This window comes from Ursus maritimus, unplaced genomic scaffold (genome assembly GCF_017311325.1).
Source record: "Ursus maritimus isolate PB19 unplaced genomic scaffold, ASM1731132v1 scaffold_14, whole genome shotgun sequence".
Classification (NCBI taxonomy): Eukaryota; Metazoa; Chordata; class Mammalia; order Carnivora; family Ursidae; genus Ursus; species Ursus maritimus.
Window position 1 is genome coordinate 35888298 of NW_024423786.1, and position 22925 is coordinate 35911222.

At 51.8% G+C, this 22925-nt stretch overlaps 1 protein-coding gene across 3 annotated transcripts in view; it reads right to left on the bottom strand.

Annotated features, from left to right (window-relative positions):
* CACNA1D (calcium voltage-gated channel subunit alpha1 D) overlaps nucleotides 1-22925 on the bottom strand; it is a 296621-nt gene that overhangs the window by 49219 nt on the left and 224477 nt on the right. For all 3 annotated transcript variants that reach the window (XM_040628679.1, XM_040628681.1, XM_040628680.1), the window contains 10 exons: nucleotides 22494-22623; nucleotides 19118-19177; nucleotides 16376-16482; nucleotides 14852-14939; nucleotides 14124-14231; nucleotides 13984-14036; nucleotides 12583-12729; nucleotides 10874-11075; nucleotides 8694-8852; nucleotides 7248-7358 (listed from right to left, as the gene is read on the bottom strand). In XM_040628679.1, coding sequence (XP_040484613.1) covers nucleotides 7248-7358; nucleotides 8694-8852; nucleotides 10874-11075; nucleotides 12583-12729; nucleotides 13984-14036; nucleotides 14124-14231; nucleotides 14852-14939; nucleotides 16376-16482; nucleotides 19118-19177; nucleotides 22494-22623 — 1165 coding nt within the window. The remainder of the gene's footprint in view (nucleotides 1-7247; nucleotides 7359-8693; nucleotides 8853-10873; nucleotides 11076-12582; nucleotides 12730-13983; nucleotides 14037-14123; nucleotides 14232-14851; nucleotides 14940-16375; nucleotides 16483-19117; nucleotides 19178-22493; nucleotides 22624-22925) is intronic.

Sequence of the window (22925 nt, forward strand, 5' to 3'; positions counted from 1 at the left end):
TGTCCTCATCACCGAATCTGGGATCTTTGCCAGTTTAACCCACGGAAAGCCCTGGGGATGAGTCCCATGCCGACTCCTCCATCCCCTCTTTCGCTAGCCCTAGTACCTACCCCCAGAGTCTTGAACCCGTTGCTCCACACACTGCAATGCCTTTCTTCCACTGACCTAGCATCCTACCACCATTCAGATCGTCCTATCTTGCAACAAGCATGAAGGCACAATGTCCCTATGACTGTGACTTATAAATCCATATATATCTATGTGGCATATATTTTACATATGCCCTCTTGTGGACTCAGCACAGTAGGTGCTAAATTCGTTTCTGCTGTCTCCTGACACCCCCTGGCAATCCTTGGTCAGAGGGGTGGGGGTGGGCACTGCACACAGAGGCTTCTGGTTGCAAGGTCGACGACTCTGTCTGAAAATCAACTGTCTTAAAACGTTGGAACATGTTTTGGAAATTAAAAGAAAAAAATCTAGGTCTGAAATATATCAAAAGGTGCCAAGCATGGTTACAACTGGGTACACTTAGTGAGGATGAAGAAAACCAGAAAAGAAGGTACTTTGAAGTGTCAGGTCCCATGAACTTGTGATCACATGCAGGCGCCAAGAAAGCCACTGCAGAGCCCCAGCCTTTGATGACACGATAGAAAGTGTGGCCGTGCTGGCCATCCTAATAACTGGAGTAGGGATGTTTGTTCTAGTTACTGTTGATCACTTCAAGTACAATTATGGGGGAACTATGACATTAACTGATGATTTGGACTTTTAAAAATTTCATCTTAAATAACGTAAGATTTTCCCACCCAATCACCTCTCACCCAGTCCTCACCCCTCCCCTCCTCTGTCACACGTTACCTCGTTGACTGCCACCCTCCCAGACCCCTCATCTCAGGCCTCCAACAAGTAAACAAAGGGAGTCTGGCTGCACCAACCCTGCCGACCAGTGTACACAAGTCTAATGGGACAAGTCTAAATGAACACCACGTTTTGCACCTTCTAGCTTTTTTCCCCAGTGTCCCATGATTCTTGGCTGGCAGACTGGGGCAAGACCAGCCACTCTGAGGGCTAGACAAGTACCCCGGAGCGTGCTGGTCACGCTGGCTGGCCAGGACACAAAGAGCTTGTGCCTGGACCCAAAGGAGCACCTGTTTCCTTCAGAGAGAAGACCTCCTAACACAAAAGTCTGCTGGGTCTAGGGCTGAGCACTGCCGTGGGGGTGCCGGGGTCCCTTATTTATGCTGTGTGACTAGGTAACAAACAGGCCTCTGACCAGCAGCCTTGCCACAGCCTACTCTGAGGGCCAGAGCCTATCCGTCCCTTCCTGAATTTAACAGCATCTCCAAAATGAAGGAGAGTACGGTGATCATTCCCACCTCCACTAGACGTGAGCTGATGCCTCACTGGGACAGCGGGGCACCAGTAAAAATCAGGCCTCCAGGGTATGGAGAGCAGCAGAAGACCCCGAGTTCCTTGTCCTCTGTCCAGGCACAGGACCAGCCCCCGCCCACAGCTGCACCCTACCCGCTCCTCCTGCTACAGCAGGCTGTTCACCTGAGACCAAGGCCACCACCTGCGCACCGACTTTGGACTTTATTCCTGAACAGCTCCTCCCCTGCTTTTCCGGAATTATCAGCACTTACCTCTGAATCATTCCCATTGGCCTACACACTATTCTCCAACGGCCCATTCTGGTCCATGGTGGTACGTGAAATCACCTTAAACCAGTGCAATAGGGGCTTCACATTTGGGGTCCTGGAACGTTTTGGCAATCTTGTCAACTCTCTTCAGAAGGTCCCTCACCTCACAAAATTGTGCCAAGCCCTGTGCCCAAGGATTCCTGGACTGAAGGTACGCACCCCTAATCCAGGCAACGGGAGGCCCGAGCTAATGCAGGTGGCTGGAACCACAGGCTCAGGCAAGATGGCTGTGCCAGGGGGCCAGTGGAGGCAGAAAAGGCCAGGCTCTCTTTCTCCCCATATCTGATTCCCTGTTTAGTAGCCTCCTATGTCATCAGATCACTGCCGAGTGAGCATGACTCAGTCCCCCACCCCTTTCCCAGCGAAGTCACCACAGTGTCTGGGTAACCAGAAGATGAGACAAAGGCTTCTGACAGAGCATCCATCCCTGTGCCCTCTTCTCTTGGCCAAAAATGACAGGTTCTCCTGCCACTGAATGCCCAGGCCAGGACCCATCGAGCGGAGCCAGCAGTCCCCAGCACTCAGCCAGACTCAACTCTTTGTTGTCCCATCCTACTGGCTTGGAAAGACCAAGCAAGTCAGCCACGTACGGTAATCTCTGTTATTCAGAAACGTGTCTGACTTGGAAATTTTAAATCAGAAAGCACACTCATGTGGGTATGAGGGCCAGGAACTTTCAAGATTTCCAAGAACTCTGACAGTGGGTCAGTGCCCATATCGCTCCTGACTGTCGGCTCCTGGACGCAGAGCTGGAACCTCCAGCAGGATAGAGCGCCCAGGGGTGGTACATGTGTGTGTTGGCGGGGGGGGGGGGGGGGTGTGTGGAACAGAAACAAGAGAAGCAGCCCGAGTCCGGGTTCTTTTTGTTGCCTGGAGTCTTTCCCATTTGCAGATCTGAAGGAGCCCACACAAACCACCTGCTTTTGTGGTTTACCCCGGCAGCCAGGTCACTCAGCGGTTTCTGCCGGGAACTGTTTGGGCAGTGATGACCCACAGAAGCATGTTTTGGGAGACACCATTAACGGACAGCTTCCTAACTAGCACAAGCCTTTTCAAAGGTCAAGTGGGGGTTTACAGCAAAGCATTCACGTTTGGCCACTCTACTGTGATCAACTATCCCGTGACAGAAAATACCCTGCGGGGGCGCCTGGATGGCTCAGTCATTAAGCATCTGCCTTCCGCCCAGGGTGTGATCCCAGGGTCCTGGGATCCAGCCCCGCATCGGGCTCCCTGCTCCACTGGAAAGCCTGCTTCTTCCTCTCCAGCTGCCTCTACTGGTGTTCCCTCTTTCACTGGCTGTCTCTGTCAAATAAATAAATAAAATCTTTAAAAGAAAAAAGAAAAAAAGAAAATACCCTGCGTACCATCTCATGCCAAGAGGCTGCCCCTAAGGCTCATCCATTTGTGCCTTTCTTCATCCTACCTGTCCTTACCGAGCGGCCAGCCTGGGGCAGGCATCATGTGGGACACGGGGGACCCAGCCTGTGACCTCAAGCAGCCGCTCAGCCTTAGTTAACAGAGAGACCCGGAGAAGTCTTGATCATGACATAGCCCAGTAAGCCTCTAGTGGACACGCAGGTGAAGGGAAGAACAGACTTTGGCTGAGCTGGTGGAGAGGATGTCACAGAGGAACCCACATGTCAGACGGGCCTTAGGCAATAAGGCAAAAGAAGGGCTTCCAGATACAGAAGCATGTGCCATGGAAAGGTCTGGCTTGTTAACAGATGGGAGTGGGGAGTGTAGAAGGAATGAGAGGGAAAGCAACTAGAAACAACGCAGAAGCGCAAACAGGAAGGTTTGATGGAGGATTTTGAACATGAGACTAAGAAAACTCTAATGTTTTTCTTTGTTTTTTCCTCAGGCAACAGGTGGCTGGTACCAGAGTTTCATTGTGGAAATGAGCAGAGAGGGGCTGGGCGGGGGTGGGGGAGGGGTGAGACTTAGCTATTCAGGGAACGGAGGGGCAGGAGAAGCTCTGGGCCTGTAGGCATTTACCAGGGGAGAAGGGAACCAGGAGAGCACCCCGAGAAACCATGACATCGAAGGCGCAGGCTGGGCCCACGAGGTCTGGCGCAACGTTCTAGCTAAGGAGAAGAATGTTGGGCCTCAAGTATTATTTGACATTAAAATAAATCACCTAAAATAGACATGATCACTGTAGAACTGTAAAGACTATCAAATGTTCTTTCTAAGAGATGGAGGGTGTCCTCCGAAAAGACTGCTAAGGCTTTAAGAGCCCGTATTTGGCCAGGGTCCCTGGGGCAGGGAATGCCATCCCAGGAGGCTGGTGGCACCAAACGCCGGTGTCCACCGTGCAGCAGCTCTGCACTGACAGAGGAGAACAGCGCCAAAACACTCTCCTCTTCCCCCAAACCCAACTACCGTCTACTCTTCCCAAGCCCAAGTGGCCAGGAGTATAAATTAGCCATTTTCGAGGTAGAACCAAGATGAAAATGCAGACCTGGGAACAGAGTGTGGCTCTTTGGGGAAAAGCCCACAGCCGAGGCAGCTAACCTGGGCTCGGGTACATGCTGGACGGGCAGGTGACATCTGGGAGCACCAAGACGGAGCCCCACCAAATTGGAAGTGCTCTTTATTCCTGCAGCAGCCAGTACTTTGGGGAAGGCCCTTCTTCCTCAGTCTCCCTCCTTGGAGCAAGAGAATTCACTGGAGACGTCCAGTGGCTTCCCCTGGGAGTTCCGGAGGGAAGAGCCAGGGAAGTAGGCTTACCTTACTTCAATTAGGGCCTCCCTTTTAAAAGCCTAGGATGGCACAAGCACCTCCAAGTCAAAAGTACCATCTAGAGTGTGCAAGGTCAATGCCAGACGGTGGGGTTTCCCTTGGGGAGCAGATATAATACACTCAACAGCCTGCTTGCTTTCCCCCAATTCTGCTCTTCGGCTTCTTGCCACCTTGCGCTCTTGCCTAGAACCAATGCTCAGAACAGCTCTTCCCATGCAGTGAGCCTGACTCCCCAGCCAGAGCAGCTCCTGGCTCTGGGTTTGCTACCTCCGCCTCTCCATCTCAGCCCTCCCTGCTTATGGAGGCGGGGTGACCTGGCCTGCCGAGTCTTCGAACCACTTCTCCCTAAATGTGTGCTCTTGGGAGACCCCACCTCTCCAGCGGGCTCTTGAATACAGAAGTCCCCATGGTCAGGTTTCCTGACTTCTTTTAACCCATCCCCCTCACAGTGCCTTCTCGTCCACCAGAAAGGATTTTGTCCAACTTCACTTTCTGTATCTGTATCCCAGAACAGCTGCAACCCCATCTCTCCTGACAGATGCTGGCAAGTTTTCCTAGAAGGTGTGCCCTCGCTGTGGATAACACTGCCCCAAAGGGCCCTGTAACAAACTCCTCACAGAGACAAAGGCTTTCCTGAGATGAGACCCAAAGGTTCCCATGCGGCCCTTTGTCCCACGTGGGCTTCTCCTGGAAGATTCTTCCCTCGGCAGCCTCTGTAACCTTGCTCCGTAGCCCGACTGCCCCTCTGATGAGAGAGGGCTTCTCAGTGAAAGCCTACCCTCCCTGGGCTTGCTTTGTCAACCCAGAAGAGAAAAACAAGGGAAAGTGGAAAAGCATTTTAAGAAGGGCTTTGTTTCTTAGGGAACTGATTCTCCCCGTCTCCTCCACATAAAACCTGTCTCTCCCGGCTTCGGCGAACGCGGAGACAGTGCTCCTCTCAAGCATGGAAACGCTCCTATTGCTGTTTCATGCTCCGGAAACATCTTGCTGGGCAAAACAACAAAGCAGCACGAATTCTAGCGGAAATCACTCATTTTAAAACTCTGATTAATCAGTACTGATTAAAAATTAGCTACTCATTTCCCTCCTGATATCACCAGTCTGATCACATGCCACCAAACCCTCCTCCCAGGTTTGATATCAGTGGTTTACTGGGCAGAGGGGTGTACGAGCCCTCGGGTGCACTGGCCCGCTGGCGGGGGCGCGTTTGCATACGGACACACATGCACTCTCACACACACATGCCGTGGGCGAGTGTGCCTTCTCTTCGGCCCAGAGCAAGCTCTGAAACATTTCAGAGCTTAATCACCAGGCAAGGGAAGACATGACAAGGGGATCTAGAAACATTCCGTGGATAGGTTCCGCACTGTCTCTCTCAAGTCCTTTTGATGTTCTTACTTGACAACCTTTTTCATCAATCCAGACAAATATTGTTTAGAGAAGTAAAGGTGACAGGGAAGCAAACCAAAAATCTCAAAGGAAATTAAGATGAATTTGGAAAAGGAGGAGATGTGTATGTATGTAGATATGGACAAGTCACAGTAAAATAACATCTGGCCATGCATAAGGTGCCAAGTTTGACCCCACTGCAATCACCCCAAGTGACCACTTACAAGTGTCCTTTCTTTTTGGTCCACAAAGATCTGATAAAGATTGCATAAAAATTAATTCAAATTAAAGAAAGGAACAGTTTTGGATTAGAAGTCCATGGAAACATGGAGTATGCGAAACCATCATATCATAATCCAGATGCCTTACGCACAGACGAACCAACAACCGGGTCCCCGGATTCTGTCACTGCCTCATACTGAGAGTTTGGGGGCTTTGCTAGCAAAGAGGCTGAGAGTCAAATGTCCCCCAGCTCAGCCTGGATTTGCTCCTCTGTCTACAGTTTTAGAGTGAGGGGGTGTCGTGACTTGACGATGATGGTGGTGGCGGTCACAGTAACAGTACTGACGTGTCCGCGGCACGTCACTACGTGCCAGGCACTCTGCTAAGCATGGCACAGATAGTGATTCTTTACCCCTCACAACCACCTTGGGAAACAGGACTGGTACTGTCCTCGTTTTACGGGTGAGGAAAACCCAGCACAGAGCTGTTAGGGAATACACTTGTGTTAGCAAGTGGGGAGTAGGGATTTGGATCCCGAGTTGGGCATGCTCTTCGACACTGTGCTGTCAGCCTCTTCGACCACAGACACGGACAACCGTGGGGCTGGACCCGCTCCCTCCCAAAGGCGACACCATAGGCTGCCTAGCCCAACAGCGTTTAATAAATTTCGTGTCTTGTTTTGTCTTAAAGTCAAGTGACATTTTTCTAAGTCAAATAAACAGTAAGAGCTCCCCAATGGGTAGGACTTTCCATAAAAGGTGAAAAAGCAGCTGTAGACCCCGAACAAGGAAAACCAAGGTCTTTCTCCTGGAAACCTAAGAGTAAAATCAAGGCTACGTTCTTTCTGATGGGTTCTGTTACAGCAGTTTCCCTCATGCTTGAGCAACGAGGCCAGTTTCCCTGAGAGAGCAGGATGGGCTATTCTAGAGGCAGAAAATCCAGTTTCAAAACCATCTCCATTCTATAAATTCCCAATTCTGTCCCACCTTCTTCTTTTTCTCAGAATTCTTTTCATGAGCTTTTGTTCTGTAGTTTTGTTTTTCCATATGTACCCAGATGCCCTAATCAGATTTTAACGTTCTCAGGTGATAACCCAGTTATCAGCATCACTGGGTAACGCGAGACGAACAGGAAGCGTGTGCTTCTCTGGGGTGATTCAGCAACAGCCTTTGAGAAGTGGGTTCAGAGACTCACCTTAGGTTTGAACGCGATGACTTTCAAAACCATCTCGACGGTGAACACCCCAGTGAAGACCATGTTCAGAATGTCCATGGCGTCGTTGAACATCTTGGACTGCTCGTAGTGCTGTGGACAAAGTCAGAGGAAAGGTTCTCAGAGGCCCGGCCCAGCCAGCCTCACGAAAGGAGGCTCCCCGGCCCCCTGTAGACCTCCACCCTCTGCTTGGACATGGAGGCAACCCTCCACGGGTTCCAACGGCACGTGGTTAACTCACCACAAAGCACAGGGGGGCCTGGACGAATGAGGATGATTGGAAGATGAAGGGGAAAGGCATTCATTTCCTCTGCTCTGGATGAAGGGAACCCACCCTTCCTCCAGCAGGGTTTCTATTCAGGGCCTTGACCCAGGCACAAGGCAGAACCCACCTAGATGCCTACGACTAAAGACAGGATTTGGCTGGGGATAAATCTGATGCCATTGAGGTCCACATTCAATAAAAGGCAATGACATCTCGACCTCACGCCTCTTCCCTACATCAACACGGGATCCTGCTCATTCATGAAGACTTCTTAAATTTAAAAGACATGCCAGAGAATGTATCTCTGGTGGCTTTTGGACCCATTTTCTAGGCAGCACTGGGAGTTGGTTTGATTTACTTAAGTTCTTAAAGTCAGTGTAGAAAGTGGATCGAAACCTTGGCCTTTGCTTTTGTCCTAGTATCTACTTGACAGTATAACTGATGGAAATGCCCACTGTCAATACGAATTTGGCCAACTGACGGGAGTCATATGCCTTGGTGCCAGGGTAGCAAGAAGTAGCCATAACGCAGGCTAAACTCTACTTCACCAGCTGGAAGATTCTCCACCACCATTCTCACTACTCTAAGAGCTCCTTGAAGACAGGAAGGTGACTTATGTTTTGTGTTTCAACATTGGGTGTTCGCTCTGTGATGGGCCTAGCGCCAAGTGCCTGACGTGAATTATCCAGTGCAAACCTTACCTCTGGCATAGGTGTGATAGATTTCCCATTTTGCCAATGAAGAAAGCAAGGCTCAGGGGATTGAAATTGCCCTGTCAAGATGGCCCGGCTGGTAAGGAGTAAAGGCAGGATTGCAACGCCCGTCTGCCCCACTCCACACAGACCGAGCTTTTAGTCCTTAAATGCTCCCTGGCCTCAGGGGGCCCACGGTAAGTGTCTATAGGATTGGATGCCAGGCTCAGGCCGCAAGGAAATGTTACCTATGGTCACGCTGTACAGACAGTCTCTTAGAACAAAAGAGCCATCTCCGACGCCTACCGTGAGGACTGTTAGCCAGGATGGGACTCTGGCCAAACTACAGCCCAGACTCATCAGAAAATCACACCCATTCTCTTGTGAGGGGGCGGCACCCTGCCCCAGAATCTGCGGCAGGGGCTGCGCAGAAGGCCCAGACGCGACCCCCGCGGCCGTCTCCATTTTTACCTGCATGGCCAAGCAGAGTGTGTTGAGCATGATGAGGACAAACATCATGTATTCGAAAGGCGAGGAGTTCACCACGTACCAGAACTTGTACTGGTAGGGGTTTTTGGGAATGTATCTCCGCAGGGGACGTGCTTTCAAGGCGTATTCAACACACTGGCGCTGCAATGGCAGAAAAGAGCAAGGAGGGGTCCTGAGCACATCCGTGGCGGGAGGACACCGGTCTCGTCCGCTCTGAAAGTGCCGACGCACACCCACCGCGACAGACTACGGACCAGGGGAAACCACTACAGTCACCCCCACGGGCATCACACTGCGTCGCCAGCCACGGGCCCCAGCTCCGCCGCCTCATTGGCTCCTCACAGCCCCCCGGGGGTGGGGGCTTAAGCGGGGCACCCAGCGTGCTTCCATTTTCCTGATTTAAACAGAGGTCCAGACTGGGAAGTGCCTTGCCTGAGGTCCTGTGGGCAGAAGCAGAGGAGTGAGGCCTGCCCAGGCCTCGTGCCTGCCTTTCCTCCATGCTGGTGCGTCCCGCCTGCAGTTCTGCCCGGGGCCGCCTCGAGGAAAGGCAGCCCGGGAGCAAAAGGCACAGAAATCCTCCAGAGCCCAAGGGCCTGGTCTCACTCCCTGAGACCCGATGCACACGAGACACCTCTCGGGAGCCAGACCGTATTAACCACACGCGTCTAACGGCGAACTAGCGTGTGTCTCCCTGGGGCCTTCTGAGACTCAGGAGCAGTAATGACGGCCAGAGCACTGTCCTTCCCACTCACTCTGGGGCTGAGACTGGGTCTACTCTTTGCAGCCCAGAGGGAGCCTCCAGCCCTTTCGGCTCAGCCAACTTCCCCACTTGCTCCTAGATCCAGACCTACTCCCATTCTCCTGCTTTGACCCTGGCTTCTGACTTCAGACAGGCTCCCTCTGTCCAGGATCTGGCCCTGCTGTGACCTCACACACTGAGTCCAGGGACCCCTCAATTCGAACCTGTTCTGGACCTCAAGAGATGACACAATGGCAGCTCTGGCTCTGCTACCTGGCCGGCCTGGACCTTGCCCTGATATTCTTCTTCCGGGGGCTGGGAGGTAGGGGGGATGGGGGATGATGAAGAGCTGCACCAGGCTTCCCGCTGACCATAATTGATGGCCTCTGAAGGGGTGCCCTGACAACTCAAAGCAACATCGTCCTACAAACCCAGCTGGCCCTGTCCTCACCGCCCCAGTGGGCACAGCTGCAGCCCAAGACAGACCGCCTCACCACAGCCACTTCCCCTCAGGAAGCCCAGGCTTGCAGATGACCCCCACTCCTTATGTCATCATCAAACAGGGGTGCTACCGACCAGGGCCCAGGGGGAACTCCCAGAGCAGACTCTCTACCTCGCCATCTTTTAGGGCTGGAAGGGACCTCTCATAGCAACTCCTGTGCTATCTAGAGGGAACGGAACAAGCCCAGAGAGGAGCACGTCTCCTGACCCCCTCACATCCTCATGCAATCAGAGCCAGAGGTCCCGGCTGCTCTTAGATTGGCTCAAACAAGGGAGTCGATGATGAAGGAGTGACTCCAGGGCAATCTTAGACCCAGGTTTAAAGTTAGTAACTTTCGCTGCAGTGGGATAGGTTACTTCTCCCTAAGTCAATGGTTCTCAAGCAGGGGACATTGAGCAATGTCTGGAGAGGTCTTCTGGTTGACAAAACCCAGGGCGGTGGGTTGCTACTGGAATCGAGGGGGTACAGGGCAAGAGATTCTACTAAACATCCTACAAAAGCAAACGAAGAATGATCTAGCCTAAAATGTCAGTAGTGCCGAGGTTGAGGAGATCGGATGCGATCCCCCGTACACACTGTGGGAGGGGCAGTGGGTCCTTTCCGGCCCTTGGCCACATCCCCTGCCAAGATCCTGAGCCATCACTAGCCGGTCACACGTGCGGAAGGTGGCCTAAGCATTCTTTGACTTCTCCTCTGCAGGGTGGGGTGGATTTCACGATGACAAGCCCTAGCCTGTATCTGGGAAGCTCATTCTTCCCAGCAAGGGCTCCAACTGGCCGAGAGGGTGCTGTGAACAGGGCCTGAGCCCCGGGGACAGCCAGCAGGTGCACGCTCTTCTCTGGGCATGGAGGAAGCTGGCAAAAGACAAGCCACTCCTCTCGTGCTCACGGGACAGAAGCCCAAACAGTGTGTGACTTTAACCTGATTTTTGTCCAGCTCACAGTTCTTATACTCTTTCTCTCCCTGCTCCTGAAACGTGACGATGACAAAGCCCACAAAGATGTTCATCATGAAGAAAGCCACGATGATGATGTAGATGATGAAGAAGATGGAGATCTCCACTCGGTAGTTGTAGACAGGGCCCACGTTCTCTCCGCTCGAGTCGATGGCTTTATACAGCAACCTGGAGAACAGGAGGACCAGGTGAGCCTTGCCAGCCACTCAGCCCAAGCAGCCAACCGTGTGCCTCTTCCGACGCCTTCCGTGGGCCTTGACTGTCAGAGCCCTCCCCGGGAGCCCCCCATGGCCCCCAAACGGACGGACGGACGGACGGACGGACACACACACACACACACAGGTCTCCAAGGCTCCCTCCATGGCTGGCATTAGACCCAGCTGGCCCAGCGCCCCGAGGAGGGAACACCTGAGATACATTTGGTGGCTGATGTTTTGAGGGCTGAAAAACAAAAGATCTCTTGGCTATTCAACAATGCTCCTTTCTCCTGGGGAGAGGAAGGACATCACATGTAAGATGCTGGTGGAACTGAAAACTGTACATATGCCAACGAAGAGAATAAGCAAGCAACCCGGGATTTCCAAAGAACCGAGAGAGGTTCCCCAAACTGAAATATACACAGAGTTAAATATACACTAAGCAGAACTCTCAACGGGGGTGGGGGGGGTACTGTAACACCTCCAAGTTAAATTTATCCCCATGTTGATGTAGATTTAGCACTGCCAAGGCACCCACCCCACGGTGCACTGTGCTAGCCACTTTCCCATCTATCTGGAAAGGCAGACGTTACAGTTGTCCTCATCATAGGGAAGCTCAGAGAGGGAGCTAAGTGACCAAAGTCACACTCCCCAGGGGCAGAGCCAGGAGGTGAGCCCAGCTGCTCCGAGCGCCAAGGCCCAAGTCCACTGGTTTCCCCTCGGCTGCCACCCTGATTAAAGCACACTGTTGAATACCCAAGGCTGCATCCAGTGCCTCCCCCGCAGTGAAGGGGCTCACTCCCGTCTCTCTGCTCCCCAGACCAATGCCCTAATGAACCAACCCCACCCAACTGTCCTCACACTCCACAGGATCTCCTGTCAGTAACTCTGACACTCCCATGCATCCAGAGAGTTCTGCCAGCCCCAGAGAACCAGCCCGTCCACCTCTGGCAGTTCCTCTGGGCATGGCGACTTGGCATCGGGACTCCGCATATGTATGTACGTTCGGGTGGCAGGAGTGGGTGTGGGCAACAGAGCACAGAGTAACAAAGGCACAACAGACTTTCCTTTTGTATTCTGCCTTTTCCCTTCTTCCTGGATTTTTATTTTTTTTATTTTTTATTTTTTAGCTTTACCCATCAAAATCCTAGCCATTCTTCAGAACCCTATTTTGCACATCTCTGATGAGACAGACCTTCCTGCCTGGTCTAACTACCTGAGACTCTGACTAGGTTTGGGCCCTGAAGGAACATGTCAAGACAACCGTTTCTTCCACAGTGCAGGGGGCTGGTACCAGAAGCACCTTTTATGAATGAGCAAGTGTGTGGGTCTGTGAAAGACCTGGCACGGTGGCAGCCATCCATGTCTGGCACATGTTAGAACTAGGAATGAATGATGGGATGAATGAATGGATGGATGGATGGATGGATGGATGGATGGATGGCTTGGGACACTCTTAAGATGTTCTCTATACTTACGCAGGCCAGCCCTCAAACGTGGAGACCGTGAACAGCGCCATCATAGCAGACAGGACGTTGTCGAAGTTGAAATCGCTATTTTGCCAGATCCTCTCACGGACCACAGGGTTATCAACATCCCCATCCTTGTAGAGGATGAAAAGCCCCCTAGAGAGGAAAGGAAGTGTGGGTCGTCCTGGCTTGACATGAAATCAGTCACAGCTGCCCCAAGCCCACGTCCAGGGTCTGTCAAGCTCAGCCTGCCCTCCAGGCCCCACTACTGAGCACTGTGTGAGCCTGTCCTCCTCTTGCCCTGCATTTAATCTACTCTAAGTTTCCAATAATCATCGAGTACCTACTAGTTTAATGAGCAGACTCCAGAATGACTAGGCAAACAGCAAGCATACGCCTGGTAACAAATGAGACCTACTAAACGATAAACACCTCTCATATACAACGGGCTCGAAGCATACATTACTGAAGGATCTGAACCTCTGGCCTGGAGAATTCTGGACTCTGGGAAACACGCCCAGGTATCCTCTTAACTACATTTTAGTTGTTATCAAATTCCTTCGCTTTGTACTAACAATATTCCCAGTTTTCTTTCTAAAATAATTCTATAACTTTTGGTCCACAATATTTGTCACTAAATTTCATTTCTGGGAAGGGGCCGATGTCTTTATGTCACAGATGGGGAAGAAGAGGCTTAGCAAGAGAAGAGAAGGGGTCTTCCGCCTGCTGCTATGCCGCTCAACTGCAGGGGGTGCCCCCCACCCCCCAGCCTGCACAGATGGCGGCCCTGGAGGTGCATAACCAGTCACAGTGCAGCTGGCTCGCTCTGACTGCACCTTCTGTTGGGAAGAAACCCCAAACACACGCGAGCAGTGCACGCAGCCAGACCTCAGTGGTGCCATCCCCAAAGGATGGGGAAACGCGGACTCCCGCACAGTCTTACAACTCTGGGCACTGGTTTCATGCCTGCCTTCATATTCTTCTGGATGTCTTGGGATAAGAGATACAGGTGTTTCCCACCTTGTCTCTCCCCTGTCCCCTCTTGTGAATAAAAATATGCCCCAAATGTGGGTGCCATGAGCAAGGGGAGAAAGGTAGCCCGGAGAACCTGTCAGAAGGGGCTAGCCAGCTCCCAAATGCCAGGGAGTTGAGTTTCAGAGATCTGGTTTGGGGAAAAATTACCCATGCAGCTGGAGAGAGGGACTCCCTGGGGCATTTCATAATCGTTATTTTAGGTTTTAATGCACTCCCTCCCCCCACTTAGAGATTCCATGGCAAATATCAAAAGCCATCTATCTAGTCTTTTGGGGGTGACGAAGGTTGGGACCTAGACCAAGGCCATGCTTGTACCACAATGTGACTGTACTAAATGCCATTGAATTGCATTTAGTGTACACTCAGGACACTCACCTGCACTCTTCGGGGTTACTTTTGGCTTCGTCTGTACAGCGATAGAACTTTCCCTACGTATAAAACAGACAGGCAGTCAAATGCAGGCTCCCTGCAAAGCGGTCAGCTGGGCTTCATGGCAGAAGGCGCGTTCCCCGTACCTTGAACAACTGGACCCCGATGCAGGCGAACATGAACTGGAGAAGGGTGGTGACGATCATGATGTTGCCGATGGTCCGGATGGCCACGAAGACGCACTGGACCACGTGCTGGGGAGAGACAGCCGGGGGAAGGCGGAGGAGCGTTACCTGCCTCGGGGTGAGCTAACACCAGCCAAGGTTTTCTACATTTACGTGCATTTTTATATGCTTTTCTAACTTTGCATTCCCTTGCACTTGTTTTTCGGGTAGTTATCTGTGGGGAGTTACCCCAGGTGTATCGTGGCCACCTAGGAGAAGCACCCCTGTAGACCAGCCCCTCCCTGGTCTCCTCCAAAGTGGTTTAGTCTGAAGAAACGCTGGGGGTACAGCACTGCCTGGCACACAGGTCCACACGGACCCCAGCCCCCATAAACAGACTCGGGGAAATGCAAAATCTCAGACCTTTTACACAACCTGCCTGAGAATAAAGACCAAAATAAACCCAAGAAAATATTATAATATAAATGATATAAACATTAATAATCTTTAAAAATAATAAACAGTAATCATATGAAGAAAAATAAATTAACAAAGATAATCAGTTGTCAAATGCTTTCAGCACTAGCCAGGGGCAGTGTGGCTGGTTAGAAATGTCCTTTCCAAATGTACAGCCACGTAAAACCCATCGAGCCTCAGCCCAGCACTGGCCCCAACCAAAGCAGACCGGCCAGGAGGGCAGAAATCCAAACCTTAAGTCCTTTCGCTCTGTTGATCGCCCTGAGTGGCCGCAGGACCCTTAAGACCCTCAGAATCTTGACAACGGAGATGGCACTGGATCTAGGAAAGAGCACAGAAGGCAGGCAGAGTGTCTGACAGTCAGATAAACACTCTGAAGTTACTTCAGGTGGCCTTCACTGCAGGACCACTGCCCGTGTGGAGCTGAGCTCACCTCCCGCCGTGAGACACACGCACGCACGCACACACACACAACGCGCGGATCCTTCTCCGTCCTGTCCACACTCCGGAGCCCTTCCTGGCCCAGGCCGTTGGGCACTCCCAGAGGCCCTCACCTGGCCGCCCACTAAGGCTGCAGAGGCACAACTTAGGAATTCGCTTTGCTCTTTTCACTCCATGTAAATGGTAGGTAGTATTTGGCTTTTAGGCTGTGATATTGTTGGGTGGGTTTTGCTTTCTAAGTTGGGAGACCTGCTCTGTGTGGGGCTTCTCCAGCCTCTGAGGAGTTCGCTGTTGGGTGGGAGAGACGCAGTCACCCCCTGTGTGGGGAAGGGACAATGGAGGGGATGCAGGAGGAGCTGCCAGGAGAGCACATGTTAGGGGAGCCTGGGAGGTGGTAGCCAGGGGAGCCCCGGGCGGGGGGCGGGGGCAGTTAGCTAGACTAAGGGGGAAGGAGCTCCAGGCAGAGGAAGCAGCACTAGGAAAGCCCCCGGCGGGAGACTGCAGCTGACCGGGCCCCGCAGGTGCCTGGAGCACATGGCAAGGGCTGCAGGGGGAGAGGGCAGGCGCAGCTGGGAATTTATGGGAGCTGCAAAGACGCTGTAAGAACATCCCCTCCAGCTGCAACTCCGGGCTCCCTCCCTCTGGGCAGGTGGGAGGTGAGGACAAACAGAGAGGGCTGTCTCAGGCAGGGGTCCTTGGTCTTCCGAGGGGGATGCAGCTTCTCCGTGGAACTTGAGCTCAGAGGTCGTAGGTGAGCATGTGTTCTCATATGGGGTATTGATGGCCAGCACCTGAGCGCAGGTGCTTAAAGATCAGCAGGAAAGCCAGGGGGGAGAGTAGGCAGGCAGCGAGCTGCTGGGGCACCCCTAGGGCCCTAACTTGTAGCCTTCACCCCCTCCTCGCTGAAAACTGTAGAAGCCAAGAGGAAGGGATCATGGCAGCTGGTATATCCTGGAGATCGAGGGGGGAAGCCTTTGATAGCCAAGCTGACAAGGATCCCCGGAACGCCCCACCCCCATAGGAGAACTGAGGTCCTGGACGAACCCGAACTAGAACCTGGCTTCCTTCTGTCCCAGTCGGGACTTCTCTGTTGAAAGCCAGTATCACAGAGAGTAATAAGCCTGACCTGGCAGGGGGCGGTGTGAACTGTCCCAATGCTTTCCAGCTTGCACATCAGGGTTTCCCAGATAACTAAATGTAATTGTTGAAATGATGCCCAGCCTTTATGAATTACGTTAAAATCCCTCACGTTAACCATCCTGCCCGACAGCCTTGCGCTCCCGCTCCCACCCCCACCCCCACCCCAGGATACTTACTGGATCCCAAATGATACCAGGGACACCCCAACAACCAGCATATCCAGCAGATTGAAGTAATTCCTGCAGAAAGCCCCTTTGTGGAGGAAAGCTCCAAACGTCGCCATCTATAAACAGAATCATGAGTGATTTACGGATTTTTTTTCCTTTCAGAAGAAAAGAAACCTGGGCTTTTTACAAAACCTTGAGGAAAGTATGACTTTATTAACAAGCATGCATTAAGAAGTCAGAAATGTAAACCAGGGCTGAGCAACCGAATATTTGTTCAAAAATGGAAAAGGGGCAGCTGATTTCAGATCCATTTCCAAAGAAGAGACCAGTCTGGACTCCGTACCAGCGATGGCAAACTGCGTGTAGGAATCCAGCATGGGCAGGTGCAAAGAGCCTGTCCCAGAAGGGTCTGCATGGCCCTGCTCGTCAGGACGTCATCGCGGCCCAGAAAACTCGGCTGCCCCACAGCACACCCGCTCTGGTCCCTGGGACCCCGGGAGAGCCTCTGTCACCCCAGCGTGCCTTTCAATGGGGCTAGCGAAAGTGCTGGAGCCCAGTGCTCTCAGGCTCTGTTCAGAGACTTGCACTGTTTTAATGGGGTTGACCCCTGCCTGCTGCTAATGGTCCTCAGCGAGACACCCAGTTTAAACGGTGCCTCCAAGTCCAGTGACTCCAGCACATGCAAGGGATGGCCAGGAAGCCGGCACAGGCCTCTTGCCTGGGCAGTCGCCCTGCCCTAGAGTCCCGTGCTACGTGTACCCGGAGCCCGCACCCCAGGTGCTCCGGAAAGGTGCCTACTGGCGATGCAAAAGGAGTTTAGTGAGGAAGTTCTCAGGGTAAAAACAGCAAAGTACGTCAAGTTCACTGTGATTAAAAAAAAAAAAAAAAGGTGGAGAAGGCTCAGGTGAGTCCAGGACAGGAGGGCCAGAGTCGGGAAACCATCACATTGAGCCATACGAAATAGCCAACATGCCACCGTTCTTGACCGACAAAAACGGCAATTTCATACGATTCAACCGAATCCTCACAGAGCCTCCCCGGCCTTCCCACGGCCAGCAGGAACCGCCGCGCCTGAAGCTGGATGCTTCTCGGCGAGTCTGCCTTCTCTGAAGCCTTCTGGTTTTAAGCTTGTTTTCCACCCTCTAACACGTCTTTAAAATGAAGAATCACGTGGAAGATTTAAGTCACTGAGGCAAATACGCAGAAATTTAAAAGCAGTAGTTGTTTTTAATTTCTTTTAAATAACCCCATATCTCATTTGCCCCAAAGCCCGAGGATAACTATATTTCTTTAACCACTAAAAAGTGCGGACAGTAAAATAAAACCTCGGTGAAGCAAGCTCAGAGACTAAGTGGAACGTGTCCCCCATTCAGTCTGAGGAGAAGGCAAATCGCAAAAAAAGGGCAGCTCGGGATCACGTAGGGGCGGGGTGAGCGTCCTTGACCCCCAAGCCCCATGCATGGCGTGTCTGTGCTCCTCACCGTGGTGACGCTGCTAGAATCTCTAACCCGGCAGGCTTCTCACTGAGGGGGGAACTGTCAGCCACAGCTGATGGCTTAAAGGCAGGAAAGTGAATGTGTATTTTTAGATTTTTAACAAAGGTTTAAACAGAGGTTGCTTGGTTTTGTGCTGATGCTTTCATAAAACAAAAAAAGAAAGTAACTCTAAGTGCCCCATTCCCTGGCAAAGTTCAGCGAGGTTTCATTTTATAAAAGCTTTTGTAAAGAGCCCAAGTTCCACAGGAGCGTAACATAAAATACATTTTTCCCCCTGAGATGCACACATAAAAAAATGGTTTAAAGACAATTGTGGTGAAAATCTCCCAGGTTGTCTCCCCACTAGGAGACGATTGCTCTGACAGTTGTCACGGGTCACGCTGTCCTGGTATGGCAATGCCCCCATGCCACTTAGCAGGTGAGGGGGATTCTGGGCTGTCTGCTGAGGGTCTCCAGACCTCTGAATGCACAGGAAATGAGCTCGCCCAGGGGGTCTTCACACTCAGGCCACAAACCACATGCAGTAATGGAAGTGTGAGCTCATGCATGGGCCGTACATTTAGGGCGCCCCGTCCCAAGGGTGCTCCTTTTGTTTGCATAAATGTAAGCCCATCCATTAAAACAGATATAAAATATCTTAACACAAATAGACCCGGGTTATCTTGCAAATCCCATTGCAAGAAAATAGTGTGTTACTATTCCGGGCCACTGAAAACAATTCAGTCAAAGAAATGAAAAGAGATACATTCCCTTCGTAGGATAAATGCTTCTCCTCTGACTTTGAGGTCAGGAAAGGTGGAAGAAGGCTCACACAGAGTGATGTATCTGTTATCAGACGACAAATTTCAGAGGATATATTTAAAAAGGAGCAAAATCATTTCCAGTCACTATTATGAAGGTAAAGTAGCTCCTACATGCATTTAAAGGTTAAAAAGAAACAGCAAAAACAAGTTGAATGGTTACAGGGAAAAAAAAATCCTTTGGTTAAAAAAAAAAAAAAGTGTAGCTTGATCACAGAAGGCAAAAAATAAAAATAGTCAAAAGCACTTCACGCTTCTTTGCCGTGTGTCCCACAGGAGCAGGCCCCTTAGACACACGGCTGTGGGACCTGTTACCTTTAAAATGATCTCAAATGCAAAAGTACCAGTGAAGACATAATCTGCATAACCTAGCACCTGGAAGGTAAACAGAGAAGTGCAACTATTATTGCTACGGGTGCTTTAGAATAGGTGAGGATCAATGAAAACGCCATTACCTTTAACAGGATTTCAACAGTAAAGATGGCTGTGAAAGCATAGTCAAAGTAACCCAGTATCTGCAAGGTACAACATGTGCGAAGTGAGAAACAGGCATCTGGACAAACTGACAGCTGTGTGCCCACGGGCAGAACCCCCACATGCAGCCAGACACCCGTTCTCCCGAGACAGGCCTGCCGCGCTGGGGGGCAGGTGCGCCCCCCCCACCCCCAAGCCGTTACGGCTCATCTTTGTGACCAACAAAGAGCATGTGGGGACACTCACCTCCTTTAACCACTCATGCGGACACCCCTCCCTGTCTTGTGTCATGGACGGACAGAGGCTCATTTCTACAAGTGCTTTATGAATACAACATTTGCTCATCAGAGCCCTACACTGACAGATTGGGGACACCAGATAAACTGGAGTGTTATACACTATGTTGGATTTTTAACTACCTTTCTGGCTGAATGGAATAGGTTGTCATCTAGCTGAGCTTCGGACTGGTGGGGAAACGTAAACAAAGGTGTAAGTGGCATCCAGTGGGGCCAGAAGCTTCTACGTGCCCCTTCCAAGTCCAGCCCATGTCATCAGGGAGTCAATGCCCTTCCTTCACTGAAGGGCAGGGCTGTGTAAGTCCTCAGGGAAGAGTCTGACTTTACAAGTCAACTTGTACTTTTATAAGAAACTTGGAGAGTAAAACTCTCTCTATGGCCTCTGCTCCATATCTAACACCATTCTGTCCCGGCACTGGGGTTTTGTTTGGTTTTTACTTAGCTGGGCCCAGGCAAAGAACAGACTGAGCTGGCCTTTGAATGGTCAGTCCAGCCTACTTTATCAGATTTCCTGAAAAATACCATCTATTCTCCAACTGCGTGCTGCTCAGAGAACCCTTCTGGGGTCCCTGCTTCTTCTCAGAGCCATGAGGGTGGACAGGTGAGTGGGGTGGGGGGGCAGTGGCAAGAGTCTGACTGCTCAACTGAGGCTACTCACAGGGGACCCTCAGCCACAAAGATGGCAGCCGAGACTCTGCCACTTGCAGAGGCCATCTTGGCTGCTGCTCTTCTTCACAGCCGTGCCCTACAGCTTCAAACCACTGAAGAGATCAGAGCCGAAGGGACCCTGGAGAACCCCCTCCCCCAGATCAACTCCCTTCAGGGTGTGGGGGAAGGGTCGGGCGGCAGCCGCTTAAGCCACACAGCCAGGCACGGCATGGCTGGGCAAGGAGTGAGGTCTGTGGAATGCTAGTCGAGAGCCCCGGGTCCTGGGACTCGAGTCCGGGACCCAGCCCAGGGAGTCCTTGATTGTTTCACCACAGTAAGGGCAGGGCCCCTCCTGCAAAGGCCAACTGTCTTCAGCTCAAGTTCTCCAGAGGGTATTCATTGCCCCAACCATTTCTGTTTTGAGATTTATAGATTTTGCTGGAAACCTTTTGTATATTTGTGTTTCCAGCATACTGCAAGCCCCTGCCCCCTCCTCCATCGTAGGTCACAGCAGGACTGTTCATGTTGAAAGCACCCATGCAGCCAAGGCAGACACCACTGCCCACACACCAGCCATCCAACTTGGTGTCGGAGGTCAAAGCTCCTAGATTCGAGTTGTTCTTCCCTCATTCACCCCTCTTTCACAGTAACTCAGCTAAGGGTAAAACAACAACAAGAACAAAAGCACTGCATGAGTCCACTTACACGGGGCCATCTAAAGTAGTCAAACCCTCAGACAGAGAGGAGAGCGGAGGCTGCCACGGGCTGGGGGAGGGAGAAATGGGGAGACGTTCAACGGGTGTAAAGTTTCGGTCGTGCGAGATGAGTAAGTTCTGGAGACCTGCTCTACAGCATACTACCGTTAAGAATGCTGGTTCATACACTTATCAGGAGAGTAGATCTCATGCTAAGCATTCTTACCACAATAAACACGGTAGTATTTTACAAGCAATACACGTACCCGTATGTACATCTGTCTAAAAAGAACAACAGCATTTTTGGGAAAAGGGAGGGGAACTAAACTCACGGAGAAGTAATTACAATAAAAAATAAGAACACAAGGCCCCATGTAAATTAACTCCTTGTCAGTCTGTGTTTTAGACTAGCTCCTGACCTCGTCTGTCAGTAATGGTATTTTTTTCCAAATAGCTTCCTCCCCTTGTGCTTCATTTCTGTGGTGGGGCTCAAGGACACTGGGGTCTTCGTTCCATTTGAACACTGAGATACAGAGACAGTCCCAGCATCTCTAACACAAGTCCTGATCTGTGAGTGCAGATGCGGACAGGTGCAGGGCCTTCGTCTTCGCATCGACACCAACATGTGCCTTAGGAGGGAAGTTCTTTGAATATCTGCACATCAGAGTGGCCACGCTTTATCAGTCTGATAGATTGGGGTTGCTAGGCTGCACACCGACAGCCCTGGAAATGAAAAGATACAGCACAGGGCTTGATGGTCACAACCAAAATCCTGGGACGCTGATCCGGTGATCTGTCTTAATCCCCACATCTCTCAAAATCCAGTGACCACAGGGAGGTACTAACCAGACAAGGCAGCAATGCCGATGGCCTCACACACCTGCGGGCCTCCCTCTCCTGGGTTTCCTGATAACCACCCGAAAGTGTGCTACGGTATCAAGGCCAGGGCCATCGACGGACTACCGCCCTTCTGAAGCTCTGGAGTGTTCCCAGTGCTGCATGAGCTGAGCGGGAAAGATGGGCCAGCTCAGGCAAGAACTATTTCAGGTACTGGGTTCTGAGCAGCACAGAGGCCGTGGAAGGGTGCTCTCCCTAAAGTACGAAATTGATAACAGAAAACTTAACCGTCGACTTGTTTTCTTTGTAAAACCACCTCCTGGCCCCACCAAAACACAGTTCTTCCTCTCTGCTGCACCACGGGCTTCCACACACCATCGCCCCCCTAACTTGTGTTTCCCCCGGTGATGAGTCCAAGCAGCTCCATGAATTTCAGCCCACGTTGGCTAGACGTCTTCCCACCAACCCGAAATACGAGCTTCTGGGCACGTGACATACCTGGTTCCATTTCTACTTTCTCTCCTGCTGGATGCTTCCAGCTGGGCAGAAATCTCAAGATAAGTGTGGATGTGAATTGGACCAGGGAGGGGGAAAGAGGGACCAAAATGTTGGCAGCAAGAAACAAGGAGTAGGAGAAGCAGGGCTCCTGAATGCACTAGAAGTTACTGCAGAGTATTTAAAATGAAGTGTAGTGGACAGGATTCAAAACAGGTTTGTCCTGATAAGACAAAGCCCCCGGCACACATGTCCCGAAATACCAGATGCCTCAGGGTGAACAACCTCCTCTAGCCTTTAGCCCCGTCTGAGTGACAGCCCCTGCCAGGGAGACCAGTGCTCACCCCAGCCGAAGACCCGCCCCCTGTCCCTGCTCCCTGGCTTACAGTGTTCCGGAAGGAGTGGCTGCGGATGGGGTCCTCGGCGGCAAGGGCGGCGCTACTCAGCATGATGAAGACGAGGATGAGGTTGGTGAAGATGTGGTGGTTGATGAGCTTGTGGCAGCCCACGCGGATCCTGTGGGGAAAGCCGCTGCATGGACACAGCCCTAGGCAGGGCCAGTGCCTTCTGCATGCTGGGGCTACCCTGCAGTGACAGGTCAGGCAGAGGACCGCGGTGCTGCCCGTGCCCCCACCCGGCCAACCCACGCCACCAGACTGTGAGCCCCTGGAAAGTCGCAGGAGGCAGACCCCAAGGGCCAACAGTGCCACGGCTCTGCATGGGGGCTCCCCAGAGACATCATTCGTCAAGTCCTTAAAAGCGGGGACTATCGTCCTGCTACAAGTGGAGAAACTGAGGCTTACGCATTTGAAATTTCT